A 24028-nucleotide genomic window follows, 5' to 3' on the forward strand; every position below is an offset into this window, starting at 1 on the left:
TGACACATGAAGATATGTGTAGTGAACAGGTGTTTGCTTGGGATTGCACTTGACTCTTTGCTTTTATTTCATGGGAAAGGCAATTACACTGGCAGGTATCAGATTAGAGAGTGAGAAGACAAATTATTTTCAAAAGCATAAACGGAGCTTCCCATAACAGGGGCTCATTCCTGTGGTCTCTCAGGGGCTCTACATTTTCAGAGCTTAGAGGAACCACATCCCTGTTTGGAAAAGATTTTTCTTTTTTTTCCTTCCCTTGCTGATGTCATTACTGTTGCTATGGAGAGGAAATAAGTGCCGCATGACATTGCTGGAAAAATCGACACTGGTGTATTTCTGTACGGCAAATAATCCATTTCAGAGCTTGTTTTTTTATTCGTAGAGGCTTGCTAAAAATTGTCAGAACTAACACCAAAAAGGAAATGTTCCTTTACCCAAACCACGCTGGTATATAAAAGGTGGTTTATGTGAAGGTGTACCTAAATATTTCCTTCCTAATGATAGTGAAGAGAATGAAATACATAGTAACCCTTGTGAACTGAGGAAGAAGAAAACATGTTCTATAAACTATTAGGCATGATTTATATTATTCGGAACTTTTTCTTGGAAATGACCACCCAACTGTTTTAAAATCTATTTTTAACATTGAGTTGTTCAGTTGTACGGCACTACCCCATTCAGGTCTGAGCCCTTAGAAGACATTAGGCCTGGTTTCATTTTGTATCATTCCTCAGGCATTCTTTTCTTCCCTGCTATAGAAGTCAAGGTGCCAAGTCAGATACCAGAGATAACGTTTATGATGTCTTAGTATCAACACATGATTCTTGATTAATCTCACCCTGAGGAACAGGCAGTTACAAAAACCAAGATCCCCGACTCTCAGGGTTAAATGGAAAAAGCCACTTTTATATAAACTTGTAATTAATATATGATGTTTCTGTTGAACTGTTCTGAATTTTATTGTTATTAAGTAAATATGATTTTCCATGAGAAAAATACTTTACTCAGTCTATGAGTTTTAACAAATAGATGAAGGACTAAAGAATAAGAGGATTTAGAAGAGGAAAGAAAGCATCTCATTGCAACTGAAATGCCATTACCGTCAGTAGTATTTGGTGATATCCATGGAGTGACTGCAAAAGAATACTCCATTATTAAGTGGAAATATGCCTTTGACAGTGTGCTTTTGATGTTGAAAACTGTGATGAGTTTTAATGAAAGCTATAAAATAAATGTACAATAGTTCCACCTTTGAATCCATTGTTGGAAGATTTACCAGTTGCATTTTTCTTGCATTAAGAATGTGTTTTATGTGAATGACTGATTTGTCATGTCTATGGGTTTTTTTGTTTGTTTGGTTGGGGCTTTTTTTGGTTTTTTTTTTTGTTTTTTGTTTTGCCTGCAGTGGCACATCTAGTGATGAAATGTGCAACTTATACATTATGTATTACATGGAAGCCAAGCATGCAGTTTCTTTCATGACCTGTACACAGAATATCGCTCCGGATTTGTTCAGAACCGTACCACCAGAGGCCAACATTCCAATTCCTGTGAAGTCTGATACGGTTATGATGCATGGACATCACAAAGGTAAAATTGGTGTTTAATTTAAATCAATGTATGATTTTGTATTTTATATTTTCTTATGTGTCTCACTTGACTATATGATTAATGTTTAAAATCATCCTCCTTCTGTCAAACAATCGCATGTGTACACATAATCTGATTCCCTCTTTTCCCTCTTTATCCTCTATCTCCCCTCCTGAAATTCCCCCATCGAAACAGTTAAAGTGAAAACTCTCAACTAGTGATGAAACAGATTCATTTGAGACCAATTCCATAAATGTAGATCTTTCTTCATTTAATTTGTGTTTCTAGTTTCCTCATTTCATTCTTCCCATAACCAGTAATGAATTATTCAGTTTATGAATTTATACACCATGTTCTAAAGAGTGCTACAGTTTGCCAATGAAAATGGTTATCATCTCCGACCATACCCTAAATTATCTGTTGAATGAGTCTTCAAGCAAAGAACAGCTCTTGATTTATGAGGCATTACTAGCCTTAGTCTTTTTGGTCTCATTCTCTAAATTGTTCTTTAATTTACTGTTCATCTGCAAAATGGTCATATTGGTTGTCACTTCTTTAGTTTAAAATTGCAAAACCCACATACTTTTTTATTGGAGGAAGTATGCTGAGACTTTACTGAGTATTACAAGTTCAGTCTTAATGCCAGAACTTCTTACTTCTAAAGACGCAGACGTTGATAATGGACTTGAGGACATGGGGAGGGGGAAGGGGAAGCTGGGACGAAGTGAGAGAGTGGCATGGACATATATACACTACCAAATGTAAAATAAATAGCTAGTAGGAAGCAACTACATAGCACAGGGAGATTAGCTCTGTGCTTTGTGACCACCTAGAGGGGTGGGGTAGGGAGGGTGGGAGGGAGGCGCAAGAGGGAGGGGATATGGGGATATATGTATATGTATAGCTGATTCACTTTGCTATACAGCAGAAACTAACACAACATTGTAAAGCAATTATACTCCAATAAAGATGTTTAAAAAAAAAAAAACTTATTTCTTTCTATAGAAAATTTTATAAAAGAAATTAACATAGCAATCAGGTCATTTATAAAAATCATAATATATTTATAAAATGTACCTTAAAATGTTCTGAAAATATCCTAAAAATATTACTAGATTCAACTTTTTAAAAAATACAAGCAGTTTTATTAATGCATCTTTAAAATTCTGTATCATTTATATATTACTGAAAGGGTAGTTGATCCAGTTATTAAGTCAGAGTCTGGTACTTGGTAGTTATGCTAGAGTTTTTTGTGAATTAGAGCATTTCTACCATATCAATTCTTAACACTATTGTTTTTATGAAATACAAGACCCTGAAAATATTTTTATGTTGATAACATATTTCCAATAAACTATTTAAAGTATGTAATATATACTGCAAATTTATACTCAGCTCTTTTGATCCTTTACAGAAACAGTGAATAAAGATAAGACTTCTTTACTACAGCAGCCAAAACGAGAAGAAGTATTAGAACAGGGTATGTATGCTTACTTCTGTAACTAGGCCTATAAAAGTATTCATTATCCAAATAGGCAACCAAATTTTAAAGTTATTGAGGTATTTTAGGTCGTTCTTTATCAGCCTAATACCCTACATATTGCTGATTTTATATAATACATAATTCATGAGAAAATGGTCAACTGTTGCACTTTGGCTTTGAAAATAAAATGCGTTAATGTAATTTAGTCCCATTAGATTTTTCTGTCTTTGTTTTACCTTATTTAATGTTGTAACTTTTATATATAGTGCAAGTAAGTGCAGATATAATCATTAGAAACAATCAGTGAGCTGCTTTTGAAACCTGATGACCTTTAACATTTAAATTCTTGTATGTTTTGTATGGTGTGTTCATAACTATATTTGAGGTTCAAGAAAAAAAGAAATTAAGAATTAAACATATCTTGCCTCTCTTTTAAGTCATTCTTCTCTGCCTTCAGTTAAGGTAGGCGGGATTATCATTTTAGGCATTTGTAGTTTTGTGTTAAGTTGCCATCTGATGAGTTAGGAAAGCTTCATTCTTCCTCTGTTCTATTTATTTAAAGTGGTAATATTTGATGTTGTAGGTCATATACTGTATGTGCTGGCACTGAAAATTTATTCTCCTGAATCTTGCTTTCTTGGCAGTTAAATTGGAAGATAGTACTTTGTGCTAGGTGTTGAAGTATGTTATCAAGTCGTTTTTGGCCTAGATGTAATATATTTAAAAACATTAGTTTAATGTTAATGCAAACATGCTTCTACTGACAACATAAAGTGTATAGGAAATAGATAGGATTTTTCTATTAGCAACTTATAGAAATTTGTGACTCTTTGGGTATTGTAAACCACTATAGGAATTATTCAAAATGTGTTCTGTTAAGTCTAGGTCAAAGATATTACTCTTGCACTAATAGTATTGCAAAATTAAAAACTCAGACTTTTTAAAGGAAAAAAATGCATTCTGAAAGGAGAATAAGGTAAACTGTAATATAAAAGTTTTGAAATTATATAGAGTATGTTCCATAACATCTCATTCTAACAAAGTGGCTTAAAAATGAACTTAGCTCGAAGTTGTTTCTATTTTTGTATTAAGTCAAAAAAAGGGAGATGATTTTATAGTGAATAATTTATGCTAAGTGGTTCCTACTAAGCTATTGAGTATGACTTAAAATAGCTAAATTTATCAATCCTGTGTATATAATTTGTAAGGAAGTCAATAATTGTAGCCTAAATATAGTAGTTTTAAGTGTTTACTGTAACTGTCCAGAAATTTAATCAGACTTAAAATGAATTATTTTGACATTGCACACACTGTTTGAACTGTATGTCTTTGAAATAATTGGAGTCATCTTAGAACACATTTCCAAATAACAACATATGTGGTACAGTGTGGAATGAGATCACCATTTAGTAGGTGCAGGTTGTAAAATGTTTCTATGGAAACTGAGGCTAGACTTTTTTCCTTTTGAAGTTATTTGAGTTGATCAAGAAAGACATTGAAACCCCTGAAAGATTAGAAACCCGGAGGTTTTATTAGCAGAGGAACCTTAAATATTAGATTTAATCTGTTCTTTTCAAACCATAGGATTTTAGGAGGTGTCATGTATGCCTAAAAACCAAATCCTTTAATACACTTTCACATATTGCCATTCATTTACCCTTTTATGTTTGATAGCATATACATATAGTATTAAGAAGCTTAAATATACCCTTATATATTTATTGATATATTGGGCTATATACCCAGTATAGTCTTAATGGTTTCAGAGAAGAATTCTATGGATACATAAATTATTTTCCTGTAGTCACCATTTTATTCTACTTATGAATAAAAATGCTGTGAAGTGATTTAACTTGGGAAGAAAAAACCAGTAGTCTGACTCAATTTTCATACTGCAGAAAATAGGCTGTGGCATTCATATGTTGAAATTTGTAGGTCCATCAGAATGTCACCTCCTAGATTATGTGAAGACAAATACCTCACCAAAAGCTATTTCAATGGCCATTGTAGCCTCTCTATTATTCTATTAGTCTTTGGGGATCACCAGCCTGGAATTTAAAGAGAAATATAGAAATATTCCAAATGCATATTTGTACACATAGTTTATTTGATTTGCTAGTTAGATCAATCTATCTCCTTGCAATACACCGGGCAAATCTACTCATTACTGAGAGAGTATCCCATTCTTCTGAGAGATGTTTGTTTGCACAAAATGTCTATTTGTATTCATTCCCTGGGGTGTTAAATTGACCAAGTAGATGATAGGAGGGCTCTAATTATTCAAATAAATTACACCATGTAGGCTGATTTTTAAAGAAATCCCTCAGACTTAACCCTTTGCCTTATTTTGGTGTTCTGGCAAAAACAAGTTATGTTCAAGTACTCCTCCTGGTTGTATTGATTCTTTCAATATTTTAAATCTCCGATACATAAAAGCCCTGAATTATTTCAGTTGTGCTAGCCATAAACTAACAGACAGCATCTATGTTGGTCACACAGGATATAAAACTCCCATTGGAAATAGAACAGTTGAGGGGCAGGAAAGAAAAGAGCCAAAACATAAGAGGACATGTACCCAAAGGCAAGCTCTGTACCCATCAGTGACTAAATAATAGAGAAAGTTCTACCTGGATAATACAAACAATATATTTTTTTTTTTTGCTTCCTGTCTTAATACACTGGCAAAGCAGACAGGAAGATAAAGGTCATGATATGTCATAAATGCTGTGTTGGAAAGAAGGGATGACCTTTACTGAGGTAGTAAAAAAAAAAAAAGAGAGAGCGAGAAAGACTCATATGCCATAGGCTGAAAAAAAGAAATGTAGCAGTGCCACAAATGGACGGGAAGTAGTGGGTACCTCCAACATGGAGAGAAAAAAAAAAACCGAAGCAAACTAATAATCTATTTAACACAGGTTTATCTAATACTCTATTTCCACAGGAGAAATATAAGTGTTTTATTTCCTTTGAAATTCTTACCACTAAAATTGCTAGCTATTAATTTTCACCAGAATATTAACCTTGACCAGAAGTTAGCTAGTTTGAAAGAGACATCTGAGTTGTGTGAATCCATGTAGAATTGCCCATCCTGTGCTTACTCACAAGCACACTAACCTGCTGCAGCATCCTTGTCTGCCTTTGCTGCCTGTTGAACAAAATTTGGCCGAAGGCAAATGTATCTCAGACTCTATCTCAAAAAGTATAATTATGGAGACACCAGAGGAACCTCATTATATGGACATCTTTACCTATCAGGTTGTCCTGGATCATGCAACAGTGGAAAACATTTTTTTAAATAAATTTATTTATTTTATTTATTTATATTTGGCTGCATTGGGTCTTTGTTGCTGCGCGTGGGCTTTCTGTAGTTGCGGCAAAGGGGGGCTACTCTTCGTTGCGGTGCGCGGGCTTCTCATTGCGGTGGCTTCTCTTGTTGCAGAGCATGGACTCTAGGTTCATGGGCTTCAGTAGTTGTGGCTTGCGGGCTCAGTAGTTGTGGCTTGTGGGTTCTAGAGCGCAGGCTCTGTAGTTGTGGCTCACGGGCTTAGTTGCTCCATGGCATCTTCCCGGACCAGGGCTCGAACCCGTGTCCCCTGCATTGGCAGGCGGATTCTCAACCACTGTGCCACCAGGGAAGCCCAACAGTGGAAAACTTTTTAATGAGGCTTTAATTAAATCTGCAGAGATTTTTTTTAAATAATGCTTATTAGAATTTTTTAATCATATTCATTACAGAATATATGGAAGTTATAGAAAAGTATGAAGAAGTAAACAAAAATCATCCATAATCCCCATAAATATGGGTGTATATGTATACCCTGTGTGAAATATATATTTTACATATATATGTATATTATTTTTAAAATATTTAGATCATAATGTATGCACATTTTTATATCTTCTTTTTAAAATACCATATCTTGAATATTTCCTCCAACTATAAAAATTATTGGCATGCAGGATTTTTAATGACTGCATAATATGTGTATATTCCTGCCCATAGTGCTTTGAAAATAGCCTATTTGTCTACAGGTGAGCTTAGGTGAATGAGGTGATGCCTGCTTCTATGCAGAAAAATACTAATGGCTATTCAAAACAAACGGAAATGTCACCAAGCTTTGAAAACGCTGTAAGTGAAGAATTCCCTGTGTATGTAATAAGTACAATAAGCTAAACAATAAAACCCAACTAGACAGTGATTCTGGGTGGAGGAAATGAATCCTATGAGACTATACAGAATGAGAAAGATGTTGAGATTTCTCACACACAAATGTATCCTTTACTTATATGTTCTGGTTGGCACTTTTAGGAAACTAAGGCATGTTTTTTTTCCTCTTTATTTCTTATGCATTATGATTTTTTATATATGTTCACTATACTAAAGGTACAACCGGAACGTTCTATCAACATTGTTTAGGCAAGGAATGTGGGCTGAAACTAAAAGGCATGCCAGCTTCAAGCACGAATCTATACAACTACATTTAGGAGTTCTGAATTTGGGTGTTTCTCTCCTTTAAAATTCAAAGTATAGATCTACTGTTGAAACTTATGTCAGTTGTATTGGGAAGACTTTATGTCTTAAAAAACTCAAGGCAGGGACTTCCCTGGTGGCCAGTAGTTGGGAATCTGCCTGCCAGAGCAGGGGACATGGGTTTGAGCCGTGGTCCTGGAGGATCCCACATGCTGCGGAGCAACTAAGCCTGTGCGCCACAACTACTGAGCCTGCGCTCTAGAGCCTGCGAGCCACAACTGCTGAAGCCCACACGCCTGGAGCCGGTGCTCCACAATGGGAGAGGCCACCGCAGTGAGAGGCCCGCGCACCACGGTGAAGGGTAGCCCCCGCTTGCCACAGCTGGAAAGGGCCTGCACGCAGCAACGAGGACCCAACGCAGCCCAAAGTAAATTAATTAATTAATTAATTAAAAAAAAAACAACAAAAAACTCAAGGCAGAATTGAAAGTCAAATCTGCAATACCAGTATGTCCTTGTTATTGTATGTTATTCTCTGGACAGCATTTCTTTTGCTGCAGATAGGAGCTTTAGCATGTTTTATTCAGTTTGCTCCAAACTCTTCTCATTGTAGTCTTCATGCCCTCATATAATCAATCTTTATACTCAAAGGTCAGCATGAGCTACTATATTCCCAAAGCAGGAGGAATATGACAAAAATACAATTTGTAGAGGGAAAACACTCCATGGCCCCAGATAGTTAAAGGTCTTCAGACACCTTCTGTGAAACAGAATAATTTCACAATGGTTTTATGCTAACAAAAATGAATTACCATTGGCATGTTTTACCAAATAAGCAGAATCAAGGGAACAAGGTTGCAACTTAAACACGACAGTAGTCTACTGTAGAAGCTTATTAAAGTAACAGTTGATAAACCATTTATGAGAAGAGCGAAACACAGGCTGGGCTTAGTAGTTAAAATTTATATTCCTTTGTTGTTCAAAATAGGACACTCCCTTCATCCCCTAATAAAGTCCAAATGATTTTAGTAGCATCTTCTTAGCTTATTCCAAGCATTCTCAATACCACTTTGCTGTTTTAAAGAAGTTACAAGTCTTGTTTGTATTTCCGTTCAGTGTGTTATGATTTATGAGCAGCTCACAAGTCTTTATTTATTGAACTCATCTATCAAACACAACTCTAAATACCCCGCCAAGGCTCTGGGAAGCTGAGTGGATGCTCTTTTGAATTGGTTTCCTAATAACAGAATAGGCAGATATGAATGATCATTTATCGCATGGTTGGCCTTTCTGATATAGATCAGCGTGTATGGCAGTTGCAGAAGTCATCATCTCCTAACTTCTCCTTTTTCACATTTGTCTCATTTTCTTAAAAAAAGAAAAGAGTTAAAAGGCCCATTTCTGATTGTTTCCCAATCAGATGAGTCCTATAGGAGGAAAAAGTAATAAAGTATGATCCTTGAGCTGGTCATCATGATCATGTGTTTTATTTATCTAAGGCTAGTAGGATAAATGTTGTGGGTTAGTAATAAGTAAACAGTCAGTAAGCCAGATCAACTTTAACCAGAAGGCAAAGTGTCAGCTATGACTGACTCATAAACTAAAACATGAAAATCTATAAAGAAATGCTTTTATCTTTTCATTCCTTGTATCCCTCTTATTAATCAGTTGTTGTTGCATTATTGTGATCTCATTAGCTTGGTTACTTGGCATATTTTGTCAGTGGTTAAACTGCTAATGAATATCCTATTTACTCTCCATGTACCATAGAAATCATAGAGCAATAAGCAGTAACAAAAGCTGTTTGTTTTAGGTAATGAAGTACTAGTGATTTGTGTGGGAAATGGCAGTTTATATTCTGAAAGATTACCAAGAGGCTCTTGATCACTTTAAAAATAAAAATGCCTGCCACAATTAAGATTTTATGCTGTCTAAAAGTAGGGATACTTATTTTTTAATCCAATAGTCTTAAAGCATTTTATTAAAAGAAAAAAGCATGGGGCACTTTTTTCAAGGTATGTTTCCATCTTGTTTAGTTTGATCTTACCATATTCCTGAAAGTAAACCAGAGAAACTTCCATGCTGGTGGGAGGGAATAGTGAGTGATCCCAGCTAAATAGAAAAATGTCCATTGAGCCATGAAATAGTTAACACAAACACACAGCTAACAAACTTGGAGTTTAGTTGGTAGTGTTTTAGATTCTCTTGTGTTAGGCTGTGTTGCTTTTCCTGACACATTAGCTGCTACTTCACTAATGTTTCCCAAATACCAAACCCACTCAGCCAAATAACTTAAAGACCTAGAGCATTTCTGCATTTCTTAAGATAAGAATCAAAGTTTGAAGTGAGGAAAAGAAAGAAATGGAACTCACTGCAGCCTAAAATCATCAAGGAAAAATTTTTATCTTTACTTATGCAGAAGCCATTTATAACACAGTATTCATTCCAGAATCATTTATTGAGTATCTGCTATAATAGGAACAGTACTAATCACTGGAAATATGACAATATATAAGAAATGAGAGGGGGTTATTTTTATATAAAATCACATTTATACCTTTCCATTTGTCCCTTCTCAGATAATTTTAATGTACGAAAAAAGTTTTTTTAGATCATCTTAGAGAATTTTATCATACATGTAAGGTATATTGCCAGTGGTAAGTGAAAACTATTAAAGAGAATAGACAATAGAAAACTTTTCTACTTTTTCAAGCCAAAAAGAAACCAGTCATTATTCTTTAGGCCAGCTTTGTGCAAATTACTATTGTATATGTAGGTATTGACTAATTTATTAGAGTCTTATAAGTTATAATAAAAAGAAGACAAGCCAGGATAGGACAAAAAAAAGAAACTTGTTCAGTTAAATCATAAACCTGGCACCTGAGCTCAGTAGACTGTTACTTTAAAAAGAAAAAAAAAATTTAATATAGTACGATTGACAGGTCTGAGGTGAATTCACAGGAAAGAGATACGGCCAGTACAGAAAAGATAAGGGAACCTGGATCCAGTATAGTGATACTTAGAAGGTGGATCCCTCCGTCAGGCTGTCTCCTTCAAATCCAAGTTCAGCATGCTACTGGCTGTGCACCTTAGTACTGTGCCATTAGATTCCTCATCTAAAATGAGGACAGTAAGTATTTCACAGAGGTTAAATGTGTTCTCTCGTATAAAGCACTCAGTAAAGTGACTTGGTCATGCTGAGCTCTCAAAAAGTATTAGCTGCTATTACTATTATTGTCATTTGTAGTTTATAAAGTACTTCTTTATATGTTATCTCTGTTGAGAATAAGTAGGGTAATTATACCTCCCAGTTTTTCCAGGATTGTACCAGTTTATGCCTAGTATAAATATTAACAACACCCCTTTCTTTTCTCAGATGTGTCCCAGTTTGGTAATTAAATTATATGGTCTGCTTAGCAGCGGGACCCAGAATAGAATTAGAGAATACTACCCCGAAACACATAGGTTAACTGAGCTGAGGAAAAGGGGTCATAACTGGGAAGTATCTAGGGGACGCAGGTTACCCTCAATCACAAGTCAGTTGCACAAAGGTCGAGCAGCTTTAATACCATTCCAGACAGACTTTTCCATCGAAGGCAGGGGTGAGGGTCTGTTCTGAAGAAGAAGGGGTAGTCCTTCAGCATGACAATTATGGGGTGATAAGAATCTCAGGTGAGTACTGGTGGGAGGGAGGGAAAAGGTGATGTTGACAAATCGGCATCGATGAATCAAATGACTTTGTGATTCACTGGTGAGAGAAAAATGAATCTAGTTTTCTGGATTGATTGTCCCAAAACATGGTTTCATCACTGAGAGAGATACTATAAAAAAAATAAAGTATGGGGAGAAGGTTAAGAGCCCAGGTTTAGACATGTTGAGTTCAAAATCCCATTGAAATAGACATTCAATCCAAGTGGAAATTTCCAGATGGCAGTTTTATATACCACTAAGTTCTAGGTTCTAGGAAATCTCCAGATTTTGGAGTCACTTGTCTGAATGTAGCAGCTTAAGCTTTGTGAGTGGCTGAGATCACTTAGTAGGAAGAAGCCTTAGCCAGGGACAATAAAAGTATGCCAGGGAAAGACCTCAGAAAACAGGAACATTCCATATGTTGGGCAGAGTAAGAGGAAGCCAAGATGACAGGTGAAGATCTGGAAAGAACAATATTATAAGGAGAGAGGTTCTGAAGGAACTGTAAAGGGGTATATGCCACCAGTAGGTCAGGATGAAGAGTCTATTGGCTTTGGCAACTAGGAGCTCTTGAGCAACTCATGCAGAAGCCATACAGGAGTGAAGTAGCGAGTGGAAGCAAATGCCTTCGATTTAGGAAGAAAGAGGATATGAGGAAGGATGAAGCAGCACATAACCCCACACTGTCCAGTACGGTAGATACTAACCGCATGTGGCTATTTAACTTTGAATATAAATGAATTAAAAGTAAGTAAACTTAAAAGTTAAGTTTCTCAGTCTTACTGGCCACATTACAAATACTCAATAGTCCCATGTGTCTAGGAGCTATCATATTGGCAGCACAGGTATAGACTATTTCCATTATCATAGAAAGCTCTTGTAGATGGTGCTGGAACTTGTTAAAGAAAGAGGGAAAATGAAGAAGCTTGAAAGACATGCTTTGTCAGAGGAGGGTCTCTTCTCGCCTCCATGACCACTCAAGATAAGCCCGAAGTGAGTGTGTTTATAGCCTGAGTCAAATCTTTGGCAGAGTAATTGTATTAGAAAGGAGAGAAAAAGGAGATGGGAAAGGCTTCAGAAGGCTCAGGGAGGGCTGGCATCCAGAACACTGGGGTAGGGATAGTTCTTTCTCCAAAAATAGACTAATAAAAAAAAAAAAAAGGAGAGAGAGAGAAAGTGCAGAAGTGCAGGTACAACCTTCTTTGGCAAAATCAGGAAGCAAATCACAAAGGCAGCCGTAATGGCTTGTTGAGAAAATAGAGGGCTGTAAACTTAAAGGTGGCTTTTTTCCATCAAGAAAATCCCAATACTTCAATATGAAACAGAAACTGATTTTTTTTTAATTTTAGGTAAACAATAGATTGAATCAAATGCATGTTGCAACTAGAGTTTATATCTTTGTCGTTAGTAATTATAATAGCTATAATTTAGTGATATCTACTTTATGAAATACACTGGACTGGGCATTTTACATTAACTATCTTCTTTAAATCCACAAAACAAATTTTAAGGGTAGTTTTCATTATCTATTTTAAAAGGTTAAGTAACTTGCTTAAAGGCACAGAATAGCTATTAAGTGTCAGGGGTTGGATCCGAACACTAGTGTGACGTGCAGACCAGACATTGGGTAATAACAATACAAGGAAAGAGCAGAGTGCTGTAGGTGCACATAGCAGCCACCCGTAATCTGACTGTCAAGGCAGGCTTCTTGGATGTAAGTGACGCCTAAGTAACATCTGAAGGTTGAGGAACTAGTTGATTACTAGGGAGAGAATGTCCCAGGAAGAAGAAACAATATCTTCTTAGAGTTGACCTTCAAGGAAGTAGAAGTCCAAAATGGCTATAATATAAACTGAAAAGAAAAAGGGAATATTGAGAAATGAAACTGGGGTAGAGACCACCCAACTTCCTCTGTTTGTTTATGTTCTGTTCCATCCATTGTACTCAAGGTCAGGTAGATTTCCTCAATCAAGATCTTAATATGACTAAGAAAGACGGTTAACGTTTTGGGATTTCATGTATTCCATACACCAGAAGAGAAGAAAAAACAGAAACCTTTCTGGTTTGTGCATAAGAATGTAAGGGATAACCATCTAGTGGCTCCTGCGTGTAATCTCTAGAAGTGAGATGCTGCTCTGAAGCTATGTTCTCACAAGGCCGGTGCATTTGTGTGGAGCCAAGCCTCTGACATTGCTAAATTTTTGTTTTCCTAACCCAGTGATCATTGTAAATGATCATTTCAAAGGAACCGAGTACTCTGTATTTGGTATTTTATCACAGCTTTTAGATTTTTACTGACAAACCTGAATAACTCTTCATAGTTCTAAGCCTGTGTTCCTCCATCAACATTAGCCTAATGTCATAGATTTAAGTTTTAAAATTGTGTTCTTTTTCTGTTCCTGAAATCATCTTGTTTTTACCTTCTATATAAAATGTTTCATTGCACAACAGCATATTAAGCTATTTATATTTAGTGTGTGGGGCAGGAGAATTACACAGTAATGGGTTAATTTCTCTTCTGTAAGGCAGAATGCCACTGTGGCCTACCAGAATTGGTTGCATTGTAATTTGCTTTGTTCATTTTACTGATATTGGCCCTAATACTTGGTAATTATTTTCTGATTGAAGATCTCACCTAGGATAAGCTGCTTTCATGGGCAAGAATTGAAAACCTACTTTGAATCATTAAACCAAGATTATTTATAAACATGACAGGATCTCAGCATCATTTTGGAAAGACTTCATATCCCCTTGCACCAATATTTTAATAACATATTCTTTAGTGGAATGTATCCTGGCTAAACCAGTTATTATTTTTATTTCCTAATGGTCATAAAAAAGATCTTATAAATGTTATCTGATCGTGCTATAAATGTAATTAAAACTTAAGCAAAAGGACTCCACAATCATAAGTTTCATTAGCAGCACTTAGTATAGAGTGAGAAAAGGAAGAACTGTGGGTTTCCTTTGGGTTTGGGTTAGAAAAGCAGATTTATGATTCCATTGAGAATATACATGTTTCCCATTCACACAGTTGATGTGAATGGATTTGAAGCCACAGATGTAACTGATGAGGATTAAAATGCTTCATGAGCCTTCCATAGTCGTATGTTGTATCTGTTGTAATATTTTATAAATAATTTGTTTTCATGGAATTATATTATCATATCCAAGTTTACTTCTTAGTACAGGAAGACATGAAATACATTTCAGTGATGTGTCATTCCAATGATACTAGTTTGTTAAAATCTCTTTTGCTTGAAACTGATTTAAAAATATTCTTTTCTCACAAAATTATTTTTCTGGAATTTATTCATTTCTTATTTAAAATAAACAACTGGAGCTACTTACAGTAACACAGTTAACAAAATAATAAAACTTTGGTTTTCCAGTTGCCAAGTGGATGTTAGATTTTCTTTGTTTTATAGCACCTGCTCAAAAATATACATTTAATTTTTTGTGGATTACATTTTAATAGGCTTTTAGAAGACAACTTCAAAGGGTTTGCCTATGAAGATAGCTGTTTTTTGATGTAGCTGTTGATAATATTTTATTTTAGAAAGCTGATGAACTCTGACTTCCAAATCAATCCAAACTAACCTTGTTGAAAACCATTTATTGAAACATGCCCTGCAGTCACATATGCATTATTTTGTTTCTACTGTTATGCTCATAGAGGTTATTTAGTGTTGTTGACTCCTGAGATAACAGAAGGAAATGGGTGGTTTGTAAAATGAAATGTGAAGCATATTATTTTTTCATTGTTCTGGAAAATCATCTTTTTCTCCCCATGCTTGAACATCTGAGAGCAACCTTCTCTCTCACTTAGTATGAGGAATCAGGAGGTGATATTATCTAAGGCACAAAATTTTGTAAATTTTGCAGTCTTATCAACTCTCCACCCCTTATCTCTTCTCTTTTTTTCACAGGTGATTTCTATTCACTACTTTCCAAGCTGCTAGGAGAAAGGGAAGATGTTGTTCATGTGCATAAATATAATCCTACAGAAAAGGCAGAATCAGAGTCAGACCTGGTAGCTGAGATTGCAAACGTAGTCCAAAAGAAGGATCTTGGTCAGTCTGATGCCAGAGAGAGTGCAGAACATGAGAGGGACAATGCTCTTCTTGTCAGAGACAGAATTCACAAATTCCACAGACTAGCATCTACTTTGAGGCCACCGGAGAGCAGAGTTTTCTCATTACAGCAGCCGCTACCCGGTGAAGGCACCTGGGAACCAGAACACACAGGAGGTGCGTTTAGGGCTTCTTTTAAAGAATAAAATGTGAAACGCTACAATCCACATAAGCAAAATCTGAAGGGAATAAAAATTAATGGGTGAGAAAGCTCACCAATGAAAAGGAAAAACATGACTCATATTTGGGTTGTCAGATATCACCTTTGTTTGAGTTTTCCTTTTTGTTTTGGTCCAGTACTATCAATATGTAAATTCAGTTTCTGTTCAGTTGATGAGCCAGAATTACTAAGACCCAAAATCTTTGGATCATATTGGGGTAGGTGGCATATGAAATTCAGGGTAACAGATTCTTACCAAATCAACATTCTCCATTTAGCTCAATGGGAATAAACTGAAAATTCAAACCTGATACGTAAAGTCCTGGTGTATGAAATGGTTATACACTACCTTCCTTTAAGGTAATTAAATTCCACTCAGAGGAATCTTAACACTTCCAACATTCTCATCCAATTGACTTGTAAAATGTAACCATTTTTATGACTTTGATTTCTTAAGTTCCATTATCAATAACTATCTTAATTGGAAAGTTGAGTAGTTATATCTGAAGGGACCTCCAGCAAGTCAGTAACTATCAGATTTATCTTTACTTCTAACCAGGATTGGCTTCTGTAATTAGAGGACAATACCTTATTCCCTTCAGGTTTCTGTACCAGCAAGCTATGGACGCCTCATCTTTGTCTTTAATTGTGTTGTGGCTTCTGTGATATTGATTGTGTTTCATGTTACTTGCTAATGTGGAAAGCCAGATAATACAGCATGTGGAGATAATCCCCCAAAAAGTAACGGATATGCATGCATGGCAGCTGTCCATGCGTGGGCTGGAATGGCACAGGCTGCCAGCTTGATGTTTTCAAATACAGCTTTGCAGGAAGCCATAAATTATTCAACACCCAACTGATTTTTATTTATAATTGAAAAAAATTAGGATGCAGTGCCTTTTGCTCACACAGGAGTTTCAAGCATTGTCCATTAGGACTGGCCTAATAGTCTCTATGAGATGTTAAATGGAACCCAGATTTTTACCTCTTCATATTTAAACAGGGTCAGCCCTGCTCTAACGCCTTCTAAATTTACCTAATAAAACTGTGTTTCTCAAGAGGTGGTCCCTGGACCCTCTTGCTTCAGAATCACCTAGGGTAATTATGAAAAATCTAGACTCCTGAATCCTACTAAGAGCAACTGAATTGACATCTCTGAGTATGGTGTCTAGAAATCTGCAGTTTATCATGCCCCTATCCATTTCATAGAAAGACTGGAGTGTCTGTCTGAACATCTATATTAAGGACAGTAAATTGTAACCCAAACAACACATAAACGTAAAAGGGAAAAGGCCCTCTTTGGTGAGAATACAATTCTATTCAAGCATGAAATGTTAGAGTTGCATCATGCTTTATTCCATGACTTGTCTTTTTTTTTTATTGAAGTATTTATTTTTTATTGAAGTAACATTGGTTTATAACATTATATATGTTTCATGTGTACAATATTATATTTTTATTTCTGTATACCCTACAGTGTGCCCACCACCAAAAATTTAGTTTCTAGTTATCTATGACTTGCCTTTGTTACTCTATGATTTGAAATAATATCATGGTCATTTATAGGCATCATAAATGTCAATGTAAAAATCACAGTTTGACTTAAGGAATTGTATTCCTAAAACCTACTTAGTTTTTCTAAGAAAGAAATGCTTAAAATACTCAAAATACACTTACTGGCCAAATCTCCTTATACCTTCCAAGGTAGTCAGAATGGCAGTGCCCAGGGAAAAAAATGTTTCTCCAGGATCTGGTTCAGGAAGTTTCCTTTCATTTTAAGTATGTGGGTGAATGTCACTGAAATAAATAAAGCAATGAGTTACAGAAACATACAGCACAAATTCTAGTCACAGGAAGAAAATGTGCATGTATTTCCCTTCTGAAATGACTTATTTTAGTGTTACTTCACTACTCTGATTCAAAATTTTTAAAAAATTAAATGCAAAATAACAAAACTCATATTTAGGTAAGCTATTTCTAAAAGTCTTTTCAATTTTCTTTCACTGTTTACCATAACACTATCTAATATCTAACTTTAATTAAAGAAAAGCACTTAATAAATGCTATAATATGTTAACAATAATTATGATTATAATTGCTACCATTAATGTCAAGTTGGACGAAGATTTCAAAAATTTAAACACCAAAGTAGTAGAACTAAGTATTAATTATTTTAGCTTAAGTAGCATCCATGAGAGAATTTTCTTGCAATGTGTCGGAAAGCTGCAAAAATTGGCACTCTGAGTTGATAAATTGAGAAAATGACTTGGCAGTGTTCTATCATAATGGGAGTTTGTGGCTCTTCAAATCGCTGATCACTTACATTGATCTGCCTTGATGTTTTCCTGTAATATATGATGTACAGTGTGAAAATATGCAACCTGGTAAATTGAGAGGCAAATGCACTCCTTTTTACACTTAACATAGTTTGGTTTCTACCATTAGTTTGACATCTATATTGAGACAGCATTAATAGAGTAGAAAGAAAATCATAGTCTTTATTCTAGTTGCCTTCTGGAAACTAGATTCATTGAAAAATAAATTTAAAACTGCAGACAGCTATTCTCTTGCTGTCAGATCTGATTGGACTACTATTTGCTAGCATATGGAAGCCTGATTCAACATTTGTTACACACCCTTGGACATAAGAAAATACATCTGCATTTGTGTGATGCTTCCCATCAGATAAGAGAATGCACAGAGTCTTTAAATATTGTTATGATACATTTACATTTTACTTAATTTCTATGGACAACTTTTTCTTCACTCAGAGTCCATTACTTTTAACATATTTCAGTCATATGCTGACCCCTAGGTTCAAGTCTTATAGAATTCCCAGGGTAAAATAAAGCATTCAGTAGGCTGAATTTTCATCTCTGGAGGAGAGGAGAATAATGAAAACAAACCCATACATAGCCCTTACTATGAGCCAGGCTAAGTGTTTTAGATGCATTAACTCATTTAATTCTCATAACAACCCTATTTATAAACCCATTTATAGAGGAAGAAACTGAGGCATAGAAAGGTCATGCCATGGATCCAAAGTGCCACAGCTCAATAAACCAACATTCAAAGCCAGGCAGGTTTGCTCCAAGTCTTGGTTTTTAATCACTTTATTACTCTGCCTCTCACAATAAAATAAAATAATAGATAGATAGATAGATAAGATAGATATGCTGGTTTTTTCCAATCATCCCATCATCTTATCTACAACTGTAATAACTCTAGGTGTAGATTGCCTTTGGTCATACTTTCTCAATCAATAGCCAAACAATTTGACTAAGGTGAGGATTCATTTGCAGTTAAATTTTTAAAAGAAAAGGAACTCTGCTAATACTTCTGAGCCCCTAGTTATGTCTTAATTCTCTTCCTCACTTCACACCCCTAAATAAGACCTTATAATTATTCCTGTTTTCTTTCTCACTTGAGTACAAATATTTCTCCTATAGTTTCAGTTAATTATAGTTATTGTTGGCACTTCTGATGAATAACAATCCCTGACCAAAATAAGGCATCTTTTCCTCACTAAATGAGAATTTGCAAGTATAGAAAAAGCAACCACTTTATTTTGTTCTTGTTGTTGAAATCTATTGATTTCACTAGAGTCTTTTCCTTAAGATTAAATATGAAGAGCCTTGTTATGAAGTTAAGTCATAGTCCTAGGTTTGAAATTATGTTTTTTCTCAACTTTGTCTGTCCTTAGTCTGTCCCTTTAGACAGACAACTTTGTCTGTCCCTCTTAGTCCTTATGTACACAGATAAATGAAAATGCCCTTTTAAATGCTTATTAATAATTTCGTATGAAAGCAGCATTGATTACTAACATTAATCTTTCCTGGAAAGGTGTAATTCACTAATCCTCTTAGTGATTTATTGATACAATTTTAATAGTAATGTTTAATTTTTTTTGAAAGTAGTAACTTTTTTTTCTAAATATATGGTGGAATATGAGACTGCACAATTACCTTTATTTATAATGAATACAAAGATTCTTCTGAAATAATCCTATCGTTTGACATCTGAATTTAGAGCAGCTGACACTTGGAGTTGACTTGCCCAAGGTCACATGTAAGAAATTTGTATTTAATTTTCAAATTAAAACTGTAAGTCTACAACATTAGTCATATACTGAATTACTTCTTAGATAAAAACTAAGAGGAATCTGAACTCAAATTTTTAACTTTTCCATGATTGAAAATGTTAAGTTTAAGTTAGAACCCAAATATATTTTGTCATACAATTTTTAATAAGGATTTGAAATGTTTGTAATTGAGGATTAGGAAATAATCACCCTTGCTATTGATGACTGAAGTCTTGCCCAAGCCTGTATTTCCTTTTTTATGAATAGAGAAAATGACCCGGCATGAGCCAGTCCTGTTCTAGCATTCTGTGATTCTCTTATAAAGATGGGCAGGGATTGGGAAAACATCAGTATTTATTCCATATCCATACAGCACTCGTCCTCAATGACTGCTTTGTTCTTGATCATTTAATCTTAAAGAGAACAGCCTTTAACTGCCTAATAATGAAAAAGATGACACTGGAAGCAAAAACATCAATTAACTGAGGTAGTGTTCACAGAAGAGGACGTGAATTCAGTTTTCCTTTAAATATTTTAGAGTTTGTAATTAGCACAGAGACCTAGGTTTTGAGGTCCTGAAAGTTTTGAGATCTTGGCTGGGTAATCTTAATAAATGTACAATGATATTTTTAAATGAAATTTAAAATAATTTAATATAACTTCTCTGAATGTTCTTGCCGTGCACAAAATAGTTCTTCTTTGCATTGACAAAAAGAGCAAGGTTTCTTACAGTGTTAACCCTCTTATATATTTCCTCACATATCACTTTTGCTGTTTTGAAAATTTACCAAAAGTATATAAATATGTTCTAGATATTTACACTGCTTTTTCTTCTTGAAAATTCCCAACCAAAAGGGATTCTTTTAAGTGACAAAATAGGTTAACAACCCATTAGGTAGTGCTTTTTGAGTGCTTACCAATCTAAGATCAATGATAGTTAGGGTTATTCACAGCCAGATTAAGGTTCTTTATACAGTATTTCCAATATTTTATGAAATCCACATTTGAAGCCAGAATAGTGTATTTATTGATATTTGGGACATTGCATATTTCTATCAGAATTAATATCTCTGAATCTTCATGAGCACCTCACTTCCGGTACCTGTTGGTGGACCACTGAATAGAAAAATTCCAGGAAACCTGACATTTGTTTATTGTCTTTAATGAAAATAATTAGCCAATTAGCATTTTTTTTTAGTCTCTTCACGGTAGCTTCAGCACAATACTAGGGGTAAAAAGAGGTAGTACAAGTGAACTAAAAGATTATAAGGTGTTTAAATGCTAGTTGACAACATAAGCGAGTAGAGACTGGAGCATAGAGTTCAATTTAGTGCATTTTTTTTGGCCATTACCATGGGCCAGGCCCTGTGCAAGACTTAGTGACAAAACAGTGAATAAGACATGATCCTTGCCCTCACAAAATTCCATCTAGTTGTAGTGGTGCTGGGCTCTGAGAAGCTGATGAAAGCGACTAAATATCTGTATTGTTATGAGGTTCAAGTCTCCCTTGGAGCCCATCCAGAATCTTCAGGAGCTGCTGAATGAGTACAGAATGACCACCAAAAAGACAAGCTGTAACTGAGATGAGAATGAATGAAGTACAACCTGAGAGTCAAGCAACTTAAAAATAATTTGAAACATTTTCTTTGGGGAATCCATCCATACATCTCTAATTATAATAATTATACCCTGCTTCCTGAGTTCACTTTCAGAAACACAGTTTTTTTCATGTCACCCCATGCTTGAAAACCTTCAGTGGTTCCCAGTCACCTATAGTCACAATTTGCGTCCTTTTCTCCTATTATGATAGATAATAAGCATGATAGATGATGAATGCTATTCATCCTAGCAGCCCCATTTACATCCACTGCTGTGCAAATCTAGGCACGCCAGTTATTACTCTGCCCCCCTTCTCCCCAACTCAGGAAGGCAGAGCAAAACACACATGAGTGAGAATGACATTCTCACGTGCTCTGATATATTTCAAAAGTAAATTATTCCCAAGCTTTGTGCTTTACTGCTATTAATAAAGTTCTTGCAGCATACCTCAAAATTAATCACAGTATAGATCAAGACACCACAGCTCAGAACTACATTCATTAAGTCATTGTTAAATCCATACCTTCATGTGCTCTACAATGTATATTTTCCAGTCTAAACTAGATCTTGGGGTCTGTTAATCCTGCCTGTCACTCTCATACCCCCTCCTGACATACACAGATATCCTTAAAGACATACAAATTACTTAAAGATCTTGAAACACATTCTGCAGTTATAATCATCCTCACTTTCCGTCTTTCTGACTGAAATATTCTCTGCCTACTTCTATATTCAATAAACTTTAAGTGAGAACACCTACCCTCTCCCAGCCAAGCCTCAGGAAGGATTATGGACCCTTTCCTGTGTTCCTGCATTGCACTGTGTCATAAATATTTGCTTTCTGTTTTTTGTTTGTTTGTTTGTTTTTTGGGTTTTTTTGGTTTTGTTTTGTTTTTTCATTTTATCCTATGAGTCCCTCTAGGACCAAAACCATGCTTTATTTCTTTGTGTCCCCAGAATCTAACATAACACCTTACATAGACAATACACTTAGGGAATATTTGTTGAATATGCTTCAGCAAAGGTTGTAGACAAAACTGTTCCAGGCATCCTATTGATTGTGCTGTGTTATTAATTTTTGTTTTAAAAAATTAAATGAGCAAAGGTAAGAATATTTTGAGTGAAAAGTTGCTGTTTCCTGTTGTATAGTTGAGAGAATTATTTTAAAGTGTTTACTCTCACACCAGCATTCTCTCAGGCTTTCAGAAGCTGACTGTACAAGCCCTGTGTTTCCCTTTCTTCCTCCAGTCTTTAATGTTTATCTTTGAGGATTTCACTGCGTGTTGCCACATCCTCCAGAGTATGGGAAGGAGAAAGGAGACTCAAACTGCTGCTTTTACTTCTCAGCATCTCTGTTGAAGCATTTCAGAGGGAAAGAAATATTGACACTGATACAAAGGATTTCACAGCATCTTCATAACTTTATATCCTCAGTTAGTATAGCTACTCTGTACATGGTACTTCTTTATTCATGAGCATTTTTATAAAAGGGGTTAACAATTGAACCTAGGTATTCTCTAAGTATAAATGTATTCTGATCAGAAGTGAGAGTGATTGTAAATCACTCAGTCATAGAGTTTCTGTTATTTTTTCCTTTCTCATGTTAGGAAACAGTGAAATATAAGCAGTGAAAGAATATCTCTCCATTCCCATTGTTATAGGAACACTAAAGTTAGGTGAAATGAGATTGGTATCTTACATAGTTCCTTGTACAAGGTATTATCAATGTTGGTTTATTATAGGGTCTAATGTATTCTGAACATCCACAATTTACACAGAAGTTAGATGAGAAAGACAGACAGACAGACAGACACACACACACACACACACACACACACACACACACAGAGAGAGAGAGAGAGAAACGGGCTTATTGCCCAAGAATACTATTTATTTACAACATTTAAAAGCTTTGTATTAAAATGATGCCATCCATGTTGCCATATTTTCCAAAGATACTAATTTAAAGTAAGAATCTTGTTAAGAAGACAGTCTCAAATTTGCCCCTTAATGACTTAAGGATAAACTGGTTTTACAAGGCATCTTATCAACAGGAAAACAGCATATCCCCAAACAAGTTCACAGTCACTTACTTTATTCATAGCTCAGGAGGCTCCTTGGCATGTGCATGTGGTATATTTTATGTAGAGCATGGCTTGATTTTTTTTTCTTTGCATCTGGTGACATTACTGCATGAACTTCTTATAATCATTGTGAATCTCCATGAGGTTATACTAGCTTTCTTTTTTACACTAAATGTATGGATTTATCTTTTAGATTTCCATGTAGAAGAGGCACTGGATTGGCCTGGAGTATACTTGTTACCAGGCCAGGTTTCTGGGGTGGCTCTGGACCCTAAGAATAATCTGGTGATTTTCCACAGAGGTGACCATGTCTGGGATGGAAAGTAAGTAATAATTTTTCCTTGAAGGAGTAAATGAAGATAAAAATAGCATGCATTGCTTTTCATTAAACTAAGAATAATGGTGAGAGAACTATCAAGGTTTTCTTTGAACTTGATTTTTGTGAGCAAAATGTATTTGTTCTTTTAGTATATGACTGTGGCACATAGAAAAGAGAAAGTCTTGTGCATTTGAAAACAATTAAGGTAGTTTCACAAACTAGTTTATGGAAAGAAGGCAATAACAGTCTGTGATTCTGCCTGCTTAGCATTTTGCTCTCTCCCCCTTGAAGCTACCTTCACATTCCTAAGGAAAGTAACATTAAAGGCAGTTAAGACAGTACATGGCTGAGGCATTTCAAGACTTCAGAAAAAATGCATCATGATCAATGATCAACGAAGAAAATTATTAGTTGACTAC

The 24028-nt window shown here is 35.3% G+C and overlaps 1 protein-coding gene across 9 annotated transcripts in view; it reads left to right on the plus strand.

Annotated features, from left to right (window-relative positions):
* PAM (peptidylglycine alpha-amidating monooxygenase) overlaps window positions 1-24028 on the plus strand; it is a 281560-nt gene that overhangs the window by 224249 nt on the left and 33283 nt on the right. For 6 of the 9 annotated variants that reach the window (XM_036849091.1, XM_036849095.1, XM_036849092.1 and 3 more), the window contains 4 exons: window positions 1406-1590; window positions 3005-3070; window positions 15163-15483; window positions 23484-23613. In XM_036849091.1, the coding sequence (XP_036704986.1) occupies window positions 1406-1590; window positions 3005-3070; window positions 15163-15483; window positions 23484-23613 (702 nt within the window). The remainder of the gene's footprint in view (window positions 1-1405; window positions 1591-3004; window positions 3071-15162; window positions 15484-23483; window positions 23614-24028) is intronic. The other 3 variants (XM_036849096.1, XM_036849098.1, XM_036849099.1) reach the window with 1 other exon arrangement.

The sequence above is a fragment of the Balaenoptera musculus genome, chromosome 3 (assembly GCF_009873245.2).
Source record: "Balaenoptera musculus isolate JJ_BM4_2016_0621 chromosome 3, mBalMus1.pri.v3, whole genome shotgun sequence".
In the NCBI taxonomy this organism is placed as follows: domain Eukaryota; kingdom Metazoa; phylum Chordata; class Mammalia; order Artiodactyla; family Balaenopteridae; genus Balaenoptera; species Balaenoptera musculus.